This window comes from Corvus brachyrhynchos, unplaced genomic scaffold (assembly GCF_000691975.1).
Source record: "Corvus brachyrhynchos isolate BGI_N302 unplaced genomic scaffold, ASM69197v1 scaffold126, whole genome shotgun sequence".
Taxonomy (NCBI): Eukaryota; Metazoa; Chordata; class Aves; order Passeriformes; family Corvidae; genus Corvus; species Corvus brachyrhynchos.
In genome coordinates, this window is record NW_008239283.1 from 4,638,125 (window position 1) to 4,656,595 (window position 18,471).

Genomic DNA, 18,471 nt, shown 5'->3' on the forward strand with positions numbered 1-18,471 from the left:
CTGAAAGTTTTGTTGTCAGTCTGATTCTCTCCAGTTATATGCTAGAGCAGATCTTAAATCAGTATTCGTCTGGTAGCTTGATTCTCAGCCCATTATTTAATAATTCAAATATTAGCTCTAGATGAAGAAAGGTGAACTACATTAGGCATGAACGTATGTTAGCTTTTCCTCAATAAACTGCTTTATCTCTCAGTGGCAAAGTGTTAGCATTGAAAGCTGGTATGTTCAATTTTCATTGCAATTTTTAAAGAAGAAAGTGGAAGTTACGAAAGAAGTGATGAGTTCTGCTTTTTAAAAATCTGAAGTAGATGTATCAGTGGAGTTGTGCATACACTTGCAGAATTGGCATAGCATATGTCACAGACCCTTCCTGACTCCACTTGTTTAGTACTTTAATCATGTCACTAGCAACTTGCTCTTTTTTTCATTCATATACAAGGGAGAATTGGAGATATTTGCATAGTTAACTTCATTTGCACCTGTGAGTAACGGCATTTTTAAAAAAATCATTTCAGGAAAAGCTGTCAGAAGACAGTAGGAGATGTAAAGAAGGCATGGAAAAAATTCGCACTCTGGCAGATGAAGATTCAAGAAGTGAAAGCAGCAGCACTGAGGAGGAAAAAGAAAAAACAAAATTGCTTTTGGAGCGTTTGAAAGCTCTGGAGGTAAGAAGCACAACAGTTTCACACATAAAAGACCACCCTTCCCCCTGCCTCATTCATTTATTGGCACTGAATCACCCTGTAGTATTAATCTGATCTTTCACAGTTCACCTGATTTCATGTTATGGGGTATTTTTTTTTTACATTTCATTTACCAAGGATGAACAAGAGGCTTAGAGTCACTAAAAGGATCCCTCTCTAATGCTGAGCATCAGATATCTTTAAAAGGAACTTAATACATTATTTTAATTCCTTTGAGACCATTTAATAAGAAAAATTGGTTTTACTCATTTTGTTTCAATTATTAATATTGCAAGACTAATGTAGGTGGTTTAACAACTGTCATAAAACTAGTTTTGCTCCATTGTAGTTTATTGCTCAGTTTTTAATTGCTGGACTGCTTGCTTGGGAGAGCTCAGGCCTTTTTACTGCCGGGCTGGGGAAAATCTATTTACTTGTAGACCACACAGAGAACTGCACACTCTACATTTTGAGTGCATTTCTGGAAAATTAGGATCTGCAAAATAGTGCACCTTGTGGTAGCTTCAAACTAGAGGAAAATTTTCAACGTGTTCTTAGGCAGCCATGGACAAGGTGCAGCTAAAACTGTAACCACAGTATACATGAACTTATTCTGTGCTCCTTGATAGAAGCGTGGGCTTCAATGTCTATGAAAAGATAAGATTGCATATTTTAATCTAATTTTTAACTACTAAAAAGTCATATTTTTGACCTTTCTAATGTTTCCTCCCTTCTCTTCTGCTCAAGCATTTATGTAGCATTACAGGTATGGATAAATGAATGCCTTAGAAGGATCTGAGTGACATTTTGCCTGTGTAGGGTATTGGTAGACAAAGATTTATCACTGGGCCTATACATTTTTGTTTAAGCTCTTTTACATGATGGTTTTTGGGTTGAGTTGTACTCTGATCAGATTAAAACCCTGGGATTTTTTTCTTGAGGACTTTGTTAAAAGTAAAGCATGAACAATTACAATCAATCCTGTTTGGATCTAAATACAGAATCTGAAGTCTCAAAGGTATAGGCAGCCTCTGCAATTTTACTTTAAAGTCTTAGACTGTTTGTAAAATAAACACATGTAATTTTAAATAACTCTAATTTTGCCCTGGGGAAAATAACACATGCTACTAAGTTTTTAAGACTGTAAAACTCTAAAAAAAATGTACAGTTTAATATAGTCTTGCTTTATCTGTTGATGGAGAATGTAGGTTCCTTGTGATCCTTTATTTCCAAAATATGCATGATTTCTGCTTGCTTTGCCTCATTCTTAATCAGTCTGCATGACATTTACAGTTCTTTGTGTCCTCAGTTGGTAGCAAGGTGTTCAATAATGGCACAGCCTTTATCAGTTGTGACAAATTCCCCAGATACAAAATGTAGCACTAAGGATAGGTGGGATCTGGTTCAGGAAGGGCAGTGGAGACCTCTCCTCACTGGTGTCAGTGTTGTGCAGTGGTGTGTTCAAAACCACATATTAGAGAGTGCCAACACTTGAAGGATTAACCTACAGAAGTAGTGTAAGGAGCTATCAAAGTAGAAAGATGAACTCCAGAGCCAACATTAATTGTGATCCAATATAATCAAAACAAAGTGTTGTTAATTGTGTGTTGTTTATGTATTTTTGCTTTATTTCTCTCTTGAAGAATATAAATTGTAATGTCAAAGACTGTATGGTTTATTAATTAAAGACTTTTTTTAAAGTTACATGCTATTAGCAGTTCTAATTCTTTACTATTTTCAGACTAATTATTCTAAATATTTCATTAGTCTATCTAGAAAGGAACAGAAAATTACTGTTTGTTAGTTTTTGTGCTGTGGGTGTCAGGATCTTTAATCTTACTTTACGTGATTAGATGTTACTGAATTAATGAAATCAGAAAGGCTAATAAAGTGCTTACTAGAGTCAGTCCTCCATCTGTGCCCTCTAGAATCTGAAGACTGCCTATAAACAGCAGCTATTGAAAGTAATAGTCAGAGTGTGTGACCTAATACATTAATATATATTAATATGTATAATATATATAATATACATAATTTCATTAATATCAACACTGTTAAGAAAATTTTCATATCTCTTCCTATTAGCTTGTTTGTTGCTCAAGTGTAGCTCATGACAAGCTGGTCTGTTAGAGCACTGTAGATTTATTCCATCCTCTTCACCTGTGTTCACTGGCCTGTTGCTTGGGTGAGCTTCTCTAAAAGCTTCTACAAAGGCACATGTATTATAAATTTACATTTATGCACATGTATATAAATGTATGTGACAGTGCAAGTGATGTGAAGTTTTTATTCTATAAAAGTTTAGATCCAGCAGGTAATTTTTTTTTCTGGTTAATACCTTCCCTTGGCTGATCACATAAAAATTTGGATAAGTCTGAGCTAATTTTTCAGTGAATGAAGTACCAAAAGAGAAAAGCAATCCACCAGCACAGGGATAAATGGGCAGCTCTTCCAGCACATATGCAATATAACAGATTATTTAGTTTCTTTTATTTGGAATGTCTGTATGGGAAAATAACTCCTGTTCCATACATAGATCAAATTGCTTCTTCCCTTCCTGGAGTACTGACGTGGTAGATGTGGGGTACGTGGTGGTTTTCTTCAGGAGTTTCTGTGAGTGGGACAAAACCTGTAGTCATCCTGGTCAGCTGGATCTGGAGCAGGAAATCTAAGAATGAGAAAAGGGACAAGGCTTCAGTTGCACAGAGAACTTTCTTTAAATAACTTCCATAGCATGGGAGTTGTATTTAACATTCTTTCTTTTTTTTTTTTTTTTTTGCTGTCAATTGTATTACCAAAGAAATTTCAGTAATACCTTTTATGTCTTACTAACCACTGTTTATCCTAGAAATTTTCTCACTGAACAATACATGTCAGTATAGTAAAGTATCTCTCTAGTCAGCCCAAGTGAAAGCTATCATATACTTTGATAAGAGATATCTACACATATTCTCCCATTGCTCCTTTTGCCTGTAATTTCTTTTTACATCCTTTGTCATTTACAGCAAAATCTATTTCCACTCTACTGAGTGATAAATACGTTACGTTTCTAATCAAGTGAAACAGATGACAAATAAAAAATGGTTCACACTATCTTCTATCCCATTTTACATAGTTGAAATTAATTGTGATTTCCTGGATATCAGAATTCCTTTGTGCCTTCAGCATTTTTAGTTGGCTTCTCTTGAAATGCCATTTAACTTACTTCAGCAGTTATGATCAAATGCCTTCTAACTCTTGCAAAGAAAAAGAAATTCTCTGATATCTTCTCTGTGTATTTGGAGTGCTGCAAAAAATGAAATATTAATGAAATATGGGGAATAACATATGAACTCAATGGTGGAATTTCCTTTTTTTAATTCTTCTTTCATCACCAGAAGAATTGCAAATTTTTTGTTTATAAATTGTAAGCAGAAATATACAAAAAATGTAATTTATTCTGGACATGCATCAACCCCCATTCAGAAATTCCAGATTTTTTCACAATTTTCACAATTACAGTAAAACAATAATGTTGTATTTCCAAAGTCATAGACATACAAGTAGGAGATTTTTCACAAAGCCCTAATTTGCTCTCCTGGGTATGTTAGGTGTTATATGGATTTTCATTTCAAGATTGTCTACTATTTCTTTTTTCCAGCAAGAACAATTTACACATTTACAGTCCACAGAGGAAAGCTTTAAGACTATTCGATATTAGACAAACTGTGTCTGTAAAGGCCTTAAGAGTGTCCCAGAGCTTTGTTAGCCAATATGGAGCTAGGGGTTCTCTGCCCCAATTTAACCTCAAATGACTGAAATACAAGCACCAAGCACCTGCATAATTGCAAGTGATTTAAACTGATATACAGCATTAATGTCAGTCTTAATCTAAACATGTCTGTAAAAGCTATAGTTACTTTGATTTTAAAAATTTAATCAGTGATAAATACTGTGTCAGCTTTGAAGGCTCATTAAAGTCTGTCATTTGCACAGACATTTATGCAGTAATTCAGTATGAATTAACTGTGTCTGACTCTGTGAAATGTTCCACCTCTTCCGGACTTCCTTCTTTGCAACTGCAGTAGTGCAACTTGCTTAAAGAGAATTTGCTTTTGGCTGCTCATGAAGAAAGTGAGCTGTCTGGGATTGCTCCGGGCTAAATGACCAAGGAGTACTTAGTGCAGGTTGCATTGGACAGTGCTTTGCTTTGACAGTAAAGAAGGGATTTTGTAAGATGCATGAAATTTGTGGATGGTGTCCTCTGACACTCTTCATGTCATCCCCTTCCCTCAAGAGGAAAGGGGAGTGTGAGACTGGATGAAGACTCAGGAAGAATGGGTTCAGTTTCCATCTCAGCTGCAGATTTCCTGCATCCTCAAACAGTCCAACTGTTTGTGCCCTGGTAGCACACCTGTAATCAGAAGAGGTGGTTTACCTGCCACAGCCTGGGACAGTGCACAGTTAACACCTTGTTAAAACCACAGTATTTGCATTCAAATTAAAATAAACATTTCCAACAAAGAGGAGGTTCCCCTGGTTTGCTCTGTATCCCCTTCCTCCTCTGCAATTGGCACGAGTTCTATTGGCCTCAAAAAATACTGATTGAGGGCTGTTCCCAGCCTGGCATTTTTCAGCAAACCACTGGGGTAGCATTAGATTGTAACCTTGAAGTTATCGAATGAAAAGCCTAATTCATGTGTGAAAATCTCATTGCTTGCGGGTGAGTGAGACTCAATGAAAGTTTCAGTAAACTAAGCTGCAGTAGAAGTGGTTTCTGCTGGGGCAGAATCATGAAATCACTCTAATTTTAATTAACGAATTTTGCCCTCTTGCCCTTTGCAGTTCGTCATAGAAAGATGTGTTTTGTTCTAATAAATTGAGCTTTGGGAGAAAACCCACTCAGGATAATAAGCTAAATGTTCAAATATATTAGAGGGGTAATTTCCCTTGTATCATCACCATTAAACAAATGAGGAAGTATGTCAAGTATTTCCGATATAATGTTTTTACTACTCTGCAGAGGGAGAAAGACATGATAGCAATGAACTATGAACTATAAAAAAGAAATATGAGGAGGGTACATAATTCCTCTGAGTGGATTGAGAAGATAACTTTGAATGGGATGCTGGTGATTTTTATTTGGCTTTTTATTTTCTCTTCTTTATTTTTTAAAAAATTATTTTCCATGTATTGCAATGTAAAATGGTAAGAAAACTAATAATTATTTTCTTTTCCATGGAAAGAAACACACCATATGCAGGCATGAAGAGCCCGAGTTTCTGAAAATATCTGTGAGGAAAGACTTCTTGTTTATTGAAAGTCAGCTGATTCCCTGGTATACAGGCAATGTGAATCACTTGACTTAGATGCAAAAGAGGAAAAATCATGAAACTTTTAAATGTTTTGTAGCAAGATTCTAAAAATTTTGCAGCAACCAATCTTGTTCCAGCCAATGTGTTTAATCTGATTCAGCCAGAAGCCTCTTCTTAGCCTAATGCCTTGGCCATCCATGGAACTAGATTAATTATGCTGATTTGTCACCAAAGACCAACCTACTTAATTCTAATTATTGGATTATTTTACTTTTAAATCTTTTCAGTAGGAGACTTTTATAATTAGTTTTCTGAACTGTACCTAAAAACACTTCTGTTTTTTTATAGGGAGGGATCAGACAATGAGGCAGGGAAAGTCTTATTTCCAGACTTACACGGTGGCTGATAATGAATCAGCACGGAATTGCATCACTGGTTTCAAGACCAGCCCAGTTTATTCCAGCTCTTTCCAGATAACAGTACTGGCAAACTGCTTCAGCTTTCCAATAACTGAGTAAATTTTAAATTAAAACCAAGCTGAATGTTTTCTATAACCTGTTGATGCTTGAGCTCATCTACTGTAGGTCCTCAGTGGCTCAGGTGGTCTTTGGGATGCAAATCTCACGGCTGCTACCTGTTTCTCCTTGCCTTTGTGCCCTGGGGTGCTTTTCTCCTGCTGTCTCCCCTCACCTGCTCCCGCTGACGTCCTCAAAAGCACGTCCTGCAGTTCATGTCTTCCACTGTGGCTTTTCCAGCCATCCCATGAGGGTGTGAAGCTCCATAGCTGGCACAGTAATATCCCTGTTGGGATGTTACTGAAAGTAATATCCTCATATGGATGAGGACTAATAGAAACCTCTTCCAGGCAGACAGTTCAACTCAGTGTGTGGTGAGTATTTAAGAGAAGAGGATGTATTTGTTGCAGACATGTAAAATATTGATCTTTCTATTTTTCTCTCTCCCTTTATGTTTTTTTTTTCCCTAAGCCAGTTGAAATTCACGGCAATTTCTTTTTTGGCATGGAAGAATCAAGATGATCTAGTAGGGATATGAATTTACAACAAGGGTGTTGAAAATAGCTCTGCCCACTGGATGTAAGAAGAGCTGTTCAGATTTACTCTGTCAGTGCTGTAACCATTTCCTGCTATCATTAGAGACAGATTTCTGATCCACTGTTCACCAAACAGTTCCAGCTCCTGAAATAGGAGAATGCCTTAATATAAATAACTGTATAATATAAGTCATTGTCTTCATGGTCCAAGAGGTGTAGAGAAGGCCATGCTTATCTGCATTTTTCTCACTATTCAGTTCAATGACAGCTTAAAATGCTTTCTAAAGTCAAAGAAATTGATTTTAAAGAAAGGCCGTGGTGCCTCCTGGGAATTTTAGTCTGAGTTACAAATGGTATTGTTTTCTTTTCTGACTGAGTCTAAGGGAAAATGAAAGAGTATCAAATTGCATCTCCTATGACATACCATGGCAGTGGTTCAGAAGTTAAATGTTTTGGGTCACAACATGCAGAGCTTCTGAGTTTCTGGTACGTGTTGGACAGGTAAAAGCTTCCAGATCAACTCTTGGTTTTTTACTCTGAGATACCCACAAAGCACTAATCTATTGAAATTTGCTAATTCAGCCAAGTGCTCAACAGAGTATGCTTCAGCTATTATTCCTGTTCTGTTGTGACTTAAAACAGTGTTTAACTGTTTTGAGTGTGTCCTCGTGTCATACCCCATCAACTACTCGTGAATTTTGCTGCGTATCAGAATTTTTCTCCTTTAGTTTTCTCATGCAGTAAACAGGCTTTAATGAAAGTTACTTTCCAGCATCAGTGCTCATCACAAACATCAGTGTGTTCCAAGGCACATAGGAAAGGAGTGACTAACTTGTGCTGTTCCTGATTTCTTCCTTCTCAAGGCAGAGTGATATAAAATGCTCTTTTCCAGGGCAGTAAATCCAACATCTTTCAGGTGGGAGAAAACACAATCTATGCCTATGTCTTACATGCAATTTTTTTACTTCACATTAATATTTTAGTCAGGGTACTGTTTAGAATATCTTTTAGTTCACCTACTGTAGTGATTTTTTTCCCTAAATTTTGGTGCATGCTGCTGTGAAAATTATAGGTAAACTATAGAATCCTCAAGACAATATACTGAGATCTGGAAACTTTATTGAAACAATGAGAACAGAGATAAGCATTTAATGTTCATTTTACCACAGCCAAATGGAATAACATATATTGTAAGAACCAGGTTATAAATTAATTTTTTCTATGATTTTCCGAGTTCCAGTCCAATGGCTCTTGTCTTACAGAGAAAGCTCTGTGGTACTGATGCCTTTTCCTGGTCCTAAAATCAAGAGTCAAACATGGTTAGAAGGGAAAAAGGGATTTTACCTTGGTATTTATTTTAAGGATCCTTAGGTGCACATGTCCAGGTCATATGCATCGAGATGCACCCTGCAATGCACACCTCCAAAAGATCGGGTATAACATTATAGGTTTTACTAATTAGCATATCAATCAAAAATTCCCCAATGAGAGGCTCAAGTGAGACCCCCTCCCCAAGGAACCTTCCCCTGGATGGTTCTACCTTAGTTTACAGAATGTGTTCTGGAGAGGACCTTGGGGTCTGGGGCACACTGATCCCTAACCACAAAGCTTCTAAAATGTTTAGTCTCCTAGCTGAACAAACAAGTCCAAGGATGAAGGCAAAAAGCACTAAGAATACAGAAGTTGTAAAAAGGTATAAAAGGTAAAAAATCATCATGGCATCATTTTCCCCCTTTTAGAGACTAACAAAACTCTACCTTGTCTCGTCTCTACTCTATTCTTTACTCACAGAACCAGTTTACACAACCAGCTGCTCCACAGGCAATTACACAGATCATAACTACAATTACAGCTATTATGAATATTTCTTTCACCCAGGCCCAGTTTGGTAACCATGAGGTGAGGGTATCAAAAATATTATCAAAATTTAAGGTGTTATTTCTAGAAGCTACTTCATGTAGAATTTGAGTTCCCTTCCAAATTTCATCCAAATCTTTCTTAATCCCTCCATTTTGGTCCACATAAGAACAACAGGTGGTATTGACAATAGCACATACACCTCCTTGTGTGGAAAGTATGAAAGTACTTAGTTTGCTAACACAACAGTCTTTGAATGGTTCATAGAGTTCATTCTAGAATAGTTCATTCACAATAGAGGGTTGAATATGGCCACAAGAATAATGATTTGGTGCCAAGAGGTCTGAGGAATAGGTGTAGTTGGTGAAGAAAAGGTAAGTCACAGAAGTCAAGGAAAATCATCTCGGTTTTATTAAACCTGTCAGATTTTCTCTATTGAAATGAATGTTAACTGCATTCTGCACACAGTCCTCGCTAGGTTGCAGTGAAGGAATCTGCTATTTCTGTCTGCCTCTTATAATCTAATGATAGTTTTTCAGTGCCCTTCTTTCCAAGTGTGGTGCCCTCTTGCAGATAATCGGCAGTTAATGTAACTCACCTTCTTTAGCAATCAGGCGCGTGGTACAATGTAAAATCCACTCTCTCTGCTGAATGGAATGAGATTTTCCAACCCTGTGTTATAGATCTAGGTGGCTGTGTTTATCCCCACACATCTATCATTTTGGAGAGTGAGGCTCAGGAGTTTTTTAAATAGTTTCTCTCAGCTGTGCACTCTGAGCCTGGCTCTCCACAAGCCCTTTCTGTGAGCCTGCTAATTACTCACAGTGGCAGTTGTTTCAGAGGAAACCTTCTATGTGACAGAGATGTTTAGAATCATGCCCTATATTTTTAATTTACATACTAATGCATGCAATTTAGCTGACAGTAATGACAGTTCTACAGTTCATAAACTAAATACATAGTTGCAGTTCATTTCAAACTAATATTATTTTAAAAGTCTGAGTATTCTGTGGACATTCTCCACTGGCTGCATAGGAAATCCTGATTCATTTACCTCAGCTGTTAGAGCTGAATCCCTTGCAACTCTTACATAGTAAAATAATTTCTCTTTACTGACCTTGAAAATGCTTCAACAGTAATGACATCTTCATGGCAATGCACTGTTTCTTAATTTGGTAGTGATTTCCTTTTTGTTCATCTTATAGAAATACAGCATTGGAGATTAGAGCAGGGATACTGGGGAGGTATACTTACACTGATACACTGGAATTACGGGCATTGTGCTGAATTCTAGCCTGTGAGGGTTGGCTTCTGTGTTGGGAAATGCTTAACTACACATGTGAAATCTCTATGATTAACATACTCTTGAAATTCGATATTCACTGGCTTTATTATGCAGCTAATTTGATAGTCCACAGCAGAAAATACCCAAAAGATTATTTTTAGGTCTGCCTAATCTGTCATGGTGACAAGCACAGATTTTAAGATTAGTTATAAATATATAGAGAGGATAGATAAATCAAAAGTGGAATAGTCTGACATCAGTCCATTATGTGTGAAACTGATTTTTGCTGATGGTTCTGTAGATACCTGATTATCACTAAGTAAGGGTTGAATTTCAGTGCATAGTTAGAAAAGCTATACATGGATACAATATAGCCTCATGTGCTGTATGTGGATAGCTACATGCACATTTTACTGTACCCTTGTCTCTTTCAGATGCTATTAAATGTCAAGGAGAGTTGTGTTTATTCATAAGGACATGTGGTTTTTTTGCTGTTTGTTTTTGGTTTTTATTACATGTTTTCTCATATTGCCCACCTCTTCCAGTTAAGTTGTCTTTCTCCATATGGGGTCAGATCCTCCATTTTTTTCCACCTTAGGCTGAGCACCATTCCTCTGCTTCCCACGTGGGACAGCCAAAGCAGGTCTCTGCCCAGGACAGCTCCTGCTCTGCCCTTCAGGAATGTGCAGCTCTCACCTTCCCATGCAGTCCAGGAGTTGCCATCTGACCTTCCTGACCTCTGGGCTCGCATGCAGGTGGAGACGTGGTTACCTTGCCTGGCAGGGCTGTCCAGCTCCATCTGGGATCTATAGGCGCATAATGCCATCTAGAGGGCAGAGCTTCTTCCCTTCCCACGGGAAGACCTGTGATCCCTGCTGGCCTTCCATCACGTGTGGTGACAGTGCTCGTTCATCTTTGTGATTCATGGGTTTTCCTATTCCTCTTCTGGGTAGTGTGTACTCAGACAGGGCCAAGACTTGGCAATAATTTAGGAGAAGGGCTCCGTTGGTGATTACAGGTGTTTCCCTTTAACAAGCCTGCAGGTTTCCTTCTTGTCTTCAGTCAGTCTGTTCCTCCAGAAAAATCCTCCTGATTTTAAGTGTTCTGGGTCTTAACATTTAAGTTCTTCAGGAAAAAGTCATTTAAAATAGAGGAAGCAGGTAAGACCTGAGTTTTTCATTCAGCTTTTTGTTAAACTCTAAGAAGTACTTACACATTGGCTACTTTGCTAGACAAAATCCTCTGTAAAGTTATTGCAGCAACAGTTTCAGCTCAGCTGAGAAATGGGTATGAGGGTTGTGCTGCTGTGTGTTTAAACAGAAGTTAAGGTATTTTCCTGTAGTGCATCTGTCCTGCTGCAAGACTTGGTTAGCATTTTTCTTAACAGTTAATGCTAATCTGGAAATGAGCAGAGGCTTTTCAGTGAAGAGATCATGGGGCTGAAACAGCTGAAGCTTCTCCTTAATTGTCTCCAATAGCTCCTCCTTTCTCATCTTTTGAACCTTATGGAGTTTATATATTCAGACCTTAGACAGGTGTCAGAGAAAAGCCTGTTGCCTGCTCCTTGGTAATTTCCTTCAGTCCTATTTGATGTCACCATTCTTTAGCTGCTGTTACCAACAATGACCATTGTAATATTCTTTTTCTTAAATACAATGAGCGTTCTTTCTGTAACCTTAAGTCTGATCTGTATCATCACAAAAAGGATTTTGTTAGACATTGAAGCATCTCCCCAGTGCCGTGCAGAGATTACTGTTACACATATACATGCATAAATTTGATTCAATTAAGGTAGGAGGTGTGAAACAGAGAAAAAGGCTCTGTTGCAAGCTTTATAAACAGCATCATCTTTTTATATAATGCCCTGGCATGCAAAGTAGTTCAGGTAGCAGAAGCAGTGTCACTGCATGAAGAAGCTTTCATTTGAGCTAATTAGCTCTTCTTGAGAACCAGAGTATTGGCCTCAGTAGAACGATGCATGAGCAACCTGAGCCAGCCTTAGCAGATCTTTGCAGATAGTGTTGACGTAACTCCATTTTTAAGGGAACAATTTGTGTCTTCCTCTGGGCTCCTCTTGCTGTGGCACAATATAGGATTTTCTCCATTCCAGTGATGGTTGTCTTTATACTCTTTTTCTCAAATATTTAGCCCTTTGAAGTGACCCCAGGATAACTATTCAAAATTTTACCCAATTAGATGAGTAAAAATAAGTATTCTTAGTTCATTGTAAAAAAGAACTTTGCTAGTATTAGGCAAAACCTGTATTTTTCACAGAGACATTGAATAGAAAGAAGAGATGAGAATTGCTCCTGGCTTTGAGTAAGTGATTTGCCTCACTGGTGACATCTGCCAGGCAGGAATATTTCCCAATTGCAGGCCAATCTGACAGAACAGTAATGTGATCAATTCTAGATATATGTGACATTGCATAGTATTTCATACATCGATTTATTTTCGTTCTTTTCTCTGCCTTTTCCCTTTAGGCCAATTGATTAATCACTGATCCTGCTCCTAAACAGGAGCTTGGAATGAGAGAACAGCAACATTTCCTCATTGTTGATACCAGTGTTATTGTATTTGGCTATCAAATTTAGACATGTGAAGGTGGGTGCAGTTCCAGTGGCTGCACTTGAGCTGAGTTTAATTATGTATGATGTTACTTTGGCTCATTCTGCAGATCAGGGCTGGGCTGTTGGGCTGCTGCTGCTGTGCTTTTCATGCCTGAGCTTCTTACTGGGGCACCACTGAATGCCATCAACTTTGACCTAAAATATGTGCCATATGAGACTGTGATTGTCAGCCAAACCTTGTTTTTTAAGAACTTCTGGTTTGCCACATTCTCCCAAAGTTGTAGCCTAAGGCCTTTCTTGGACCTCTTAGAATGTAGTTTGCAAACAAATGGAAGTACAAAGAACAGAATCTGAGACAAATTGTGTATGCTGAAGAGCAAGGTTAAGTTAATAATTGAGAAAGACTTTAATATAACACAGGAGCTCTTAAAAATATATAATTACAATACAATTTGCTTTCTATGTAGCTGGATTGAATGTATATGTTTCTGTGCAGGTTTTTATTTTCTGTTTTCATAATGTACAAAGCTATAAAAATATGCAAGTAGAAAAATGCCTCTGGCACATCTCTCTTGTGTGCAGGAAAAAGTTCCCAACAGACCTGTCTTTTACTTTGGTATTGTGGGATATGATTTTGTCCTGGCAGTGGACTGCCTTAGGGCTTCCCTATTAATTTAGGGAGACATCCTGTTATAATTGTGTGTCTGCCTTGGGAGCACTGCAGTGTAACAGGAGCAGATCCTCAGAGTTGTGCTCTGTACATTTTGGGGAGTCACTCTGGCTGAGCTCCAGGAAAGCCCAGCAGCAGCTGCAGTTCCTCTTCCCATTTCCTGTAAAAGAAACCCAGTCCATTGGATCCAAGGCCACACCACGGTTTGAGCTCTTACCTGGTCACTGTAATGATCAGAAAAATCACTGGAGATCTGGACACTCACAGCTCATCCAAGCCCAAAATCCAATGTGGATGGACCTGATGTCAGCCAGCTCAGTAGGAGACATTTCATATAACTCGTTAGGATCACAATCAGGTGCTGCCACATCATTTTCCACAGGATCCTCATCCCATCTTCTCTAAGTGAGCACAGTCTGCACAGGGCAGAAAAAGCCAGACACAACTCCAATCTGCTGAATCTTTTAAAAGGCAGAATTTGAGGCCTGGGCTGTTGCTCTTTTAGGCCAAATACAATTACTCTGCAAATTCACTCTAAAAGATTAAAAATTAAATGAATCAGAACTTTCAATTTAACAAATGTCACTGCAAAAGCCACATGTTGCTGTGTGGAGCAAGGGACATTGCCCGATTCGTGCTGCGCCTGTAAGAACAAAAGAGAAGAATGTTCAAAGCTCTCAGGAGAAACACGGTGATATTTGCAAATAGAGTTTCATTTCAGCTAGCTGGAAATGAGCAGTAATTTTGTGATTCAGGTATTAGGAGTTGGCTACTGGCTACAAAACAATTGCTGCACGTTATGTGGCATTCGATGCTCTCCATAACACAGCACCAGTACCTGTCCTGCTCCACTCGGCTTCACGACTCCTTAGCTGGGAGGGACAGAAATAACTGAGGCCATCAAGAGAAGTTCATTTTGAAATACCTGGGGAGGTTGACTTATGGGTGACTTCTGATGAAGAGAGCGGAATTGCAGGAAACATCGCCTTCAGGAATAACTCAGTGCTCCCATGTAGTTAAAACAGGAAAACTTGTTATAAATTTATGTTGCGAAGTGTGAAACAGTCGACGTTAATAGCTTATTGTGGTGGAAAGCTTTTAACTTGAAGTCTTTAAAGGAACAGAGTAAAATGATTCAGCATAGGAGAAGGAAAAGAATATTTTTTATATTTTATTATGTTTAAAAATACTTTGTGGCAGTATCAATTATACCATCACATAATTTTTAAGTCTATTGCATAGTATAACAAAGAAAAGTCATTCTTTTTCTCGGAATTCAAATAAAAAAAAGCTGAAGGGGCATTTTTTAAAATGGAAAACCAGTTGTATATTCCATTTTTTCCATTTCAGAAAAACTCATACATGTTTCTTTGGAAAAGAAGAAAAAAAGATTTCCCCACTTGCATAGCAGAGAACTGGTATGAGTTTCCCATCACCCAACCAGTGCATGTGACATTCAAGCATATGGAATCAGTGTTTTCCACACTGTCAGTTTAAATCATTTTATTTCATAATTACTTTTGTTTGAACTAAATGAAGGAACTTAGGATAAATAATTAGGAAAAAATATTTCTTGATAAATATTCAGCATCCACTTTCTCTGAAGTCAGAGCAAAACATCTGCTCTTTTACCTTCCAGTGAGATCCAAAATAATTGGGTATGGGATACATTTGTGTTGTAGCCGGAATTCAGTAAAGTCTGAATATTTTGTTTCTATCCTCAGCCCCCATGAGCAAACTCAATTGCTTAATTTCCTTGGGGGAGTGGAATGGGCAAGTGGGGAGGAGGCTGGTGTTGGTGTTCCTTGAAGACAGTGCCAAATTGAGCTCCAGATTTTTACTGTTTACTATCATTTAATAGCAGCCCTTTGGTTCAGGTGCATTGAGCAGCCTGGAAGCACCAGTTACAGCATTAAAGCCGTTTTTTTTTCCACTGACCTGTGAAATTATATTTTATTTTCAGTCCAATGTTATTCAAAAAACCCATAGAAAAGCTACTTTAGAGAAGAGCTGCTCTTGATAGAATTTCTAGAAATTAAAAAAAAAAAAATCCTGAATACTTTATGTAATCCTTGTCTTCCTGATACTTAATTTCAAGGTTTTCTACCTGTAAAGGCAGTTTGTCCCTTGTCTTCCTCTTCCATACTCACGTCCCAGAGCCAAGGATCAGTAATAGCATTTCAGTATTTTCTCTGAGCATCTCAAAGACAAGAGGGGGGAAATAGGAAGTGTTTCTGCTGGGATAAAGTGGCCCAGAGATTAATTTTCATATAGAGATCTGAAATGCCCTATTCCTTTCAAGCTCCCCATTAGATGAACCTTGAAGCTGAGTGTGCTGCTCAGGTGTGGATAATGGAATCACAGAAAGTACAAAATTGTCACGGTGTCAGTGAGCTCATGGTCGAAATTGCCCAGCTTTGAAGGATAACTCATTTACAGTAAATTCTAAAGTGGTCTTTCTTAGTGCTTGAAAAACTGTCTTAAAATATATGAGTCTTCCTCAAGATCTGAATTTAAATAAAAAAAGAAAAACTAAAAGAAAAACCTACCTTTTAAAAGGTAAAAAAATTAAATTTTTTAAATTTAAAAAATGTAGTTATTGGTTTCAATGTGACTCCTAAATTTGATAAAAGTCTTCTCCAAAATGTTTCCCTGCAAAGCAAAGCAAATATTTTCTTTGCAAATGACTGCATTGTAAGTTTTGTATTGAGCTTAAGCACTGGGTTTACAGATAGTCAATGGTTTTCAAGTAATCTTTACTAATAATTGCTATTATCAAATTTATCAAGTAATTACTATTTCAAAGAGCTGGAATTTCAAGAAAAATTGAAACAAATGCAACTGACCAAATGTGATGTGATTGGCTCCTAAAAGAGGTTTCAGTGCAAAGATACTTAGGTATGAGTCACATACAATTAGATATTAACCACAAAATGCCATTTCAGATTAATCGAGTCCACACCACTTGCCTTTATCTGTCTGTGTTAATTGTAAGAATCTTAGTTTGACTCACAATTTCAGGATCTCAGACCTTTTTTCATGGAGCAGGGATTTTTTCTTTTATAGAAGAAATAACTATCTGTGAATATTACATGAGGAAGCACAGTCAGTCTGTCAGGGTGAAATGCTCTCTGTTTTTAGGGACAGCAATTCTGTAAGGAAAAAATCACTTAAAACAAGAAGGGGGAAAAAAAGGATGTGGTGGGAGTCTTGGTGGGGCTTTTGGCTCCCCATGCTTGTACCTCTATGGTTTATCAAGTGCATGTGTGTTATATAGACCATGTCTTTAGGAAATATAGTTGTTTGCTGCCTCTCTCTGTTTATTCAGACCTCTTCTAATCCTGGTCCTCAAAAACTGTTTTATATGTGCTCGTTTGGAAGAAATTTTTGGGAAACAAAAAAAGACATTCTTCTTAAGTTTAACCCATTTGTGCAAAGGCCTGTATTGACAGTGCTTTACCAGTGGAAATGTTGAGAGTCTATTATTATCTCTGTAAATACTGGTAGAATTTGCTGTTTTCTCCAATTTGCATGCAGGTAAACATACAACACTATTATTGATATATCTGTTAGTAGGAGCCTGGGTGATTATTTGCTTGGAGATAAGCCTGTGCTTATAATGCCGTCTGTTTCGCTAGATGTATTCCTAACCTTCTCTTTAAAATGTCAACTCCAAACATTTCTGTGGTGTCAGAAGGGAAAATGTTTAAAGTTTTAAAGGTTTGTAATTCTTAACTACTTTAGAGTTAACTGGAAGAAGAAAAGACAAATACTGTCATTCAGTTGAAAATTTCCAGCCCAGATTTGGGGCGGGGGGCAGAATAAAGGTATTTAGCAGAGGAATTCCCAGGAATATGAGGTTTGCTTTAGTCATTTTTAGGACACAGTCTCATCAGCAGTGTATGAATCTCATTTGGTTCTGGTTTGTTTGATTCAGGTCTTGAAGTTTATACATTTATCCAGTTTGAGTAGATTTGAAGGATTAAATTCTAGTTATACCCTTCTTTCCAAAGGGAGGCTCCCTCATTTAGGTTGAACACCCGTTGTTTCTTCTTGTTTGAACTGGGAGTAGCTCAGCAGAGAGGGAAAGATCTCTGTGGTTATGAGCCCTAACCAGGACTGTGGGTGGGAATCCCTTCGTGCAATCTGCTGAAAATGTGCAGATAAATGAACAAGTTCTGGGTTCTGATCTCTGACAGCATGAAATCAACACAAATTTTAAAACTGTTACCTAATTTCTGCTGTAAATTCATGTTTAAATACATGAATCTGCTAATCAATAATTGATAAGGCATCATAAGAAGTTGCACGGACCTTGGGCTGCTTTTTCTTAGCAACATTTAAACCCAAGGAGTTTTTGGTAGCCTTAAGTGGTTAGTTTCCTGATGTTGAATAAGTATCTTCTGATTTCTAGCATACTTTAGAAGGTTGTACTGCTTTCTGTGAGTCTACAAACCCATGGGTAGCACAGTTATAGCACAGCATGGCCTGGGAGATAGACGGCTTTTGAGATTTAATACAGTTTTGTAGCAGTAAAGAATTGAAAAAATATTGCTGAAGTTGTGAATTGCAAGAATGATCCCCACCAGTGCTGCCCAGTAAGGTTTAATGTGGCCTTTTTATAGACAGAATTATAATTGACACTTGTATAGTTCTGTGCTTTATTATTTAGCATCACATATGTATGACTTTCGTGCCATGTTTTAAGTGAATGGGAATTAAACAGTAGCTGAATATTTCAGATAAAATATGTCAAATGTTTTAAGTGGGGTCAAATATAACAGGCTATTGAAAAATAAAACAGAAAATGATCCTACTTAGAAGGCTAAGTGTTTTGAAGAAAGGGTGAGAAGCTGTCATCCTATCACTAATTTGTTCTTTTTGGTTGTTTTGGGAGTTTTTTTCTCCCATCTCCATGATCCAGAAGAAATAATTAAGACTAGGACATTTGAAAAAAAAATGCACTTTTCCTAAGTATTATTCCACTAAATTCACTGCTTATTGCATCAGTAGCTAGCACTGCCCAGGCTCAGTGTCCCGGGGATGTGGGGCCAGGGAGCA

General features: G+C 37.7%; 1 protein-coding gene across 9 annotated transcripts in view; it reads left to right on the forward strand.

Annotated features, from left to right (window-relative positions):
- NCKAP5 (NCK associated protein 5) overlaps positions 1–18,471 on the forward strand; it is a 380,374-nt gene that overhangs the window by 262,966 nt on the left and 98,937 nt on the right. For all 9 annotated transcript variants that reach the window (XR_001863945.1, XM_017740231.1, XM_017740229.1 and 6 more), the window contains one exon: positions 516–665. Coding sequence is in view for 8 of the 9 variants with exons in the window: in XM_017740231.1 (XP_017595720.1) it covers positions 516–665 (150 nt within the window). In the remaining variant the exon portion in view is untranslated. The remainder of the gene's footprint in view (positions 1–515; positions 666–18,471) is intronic.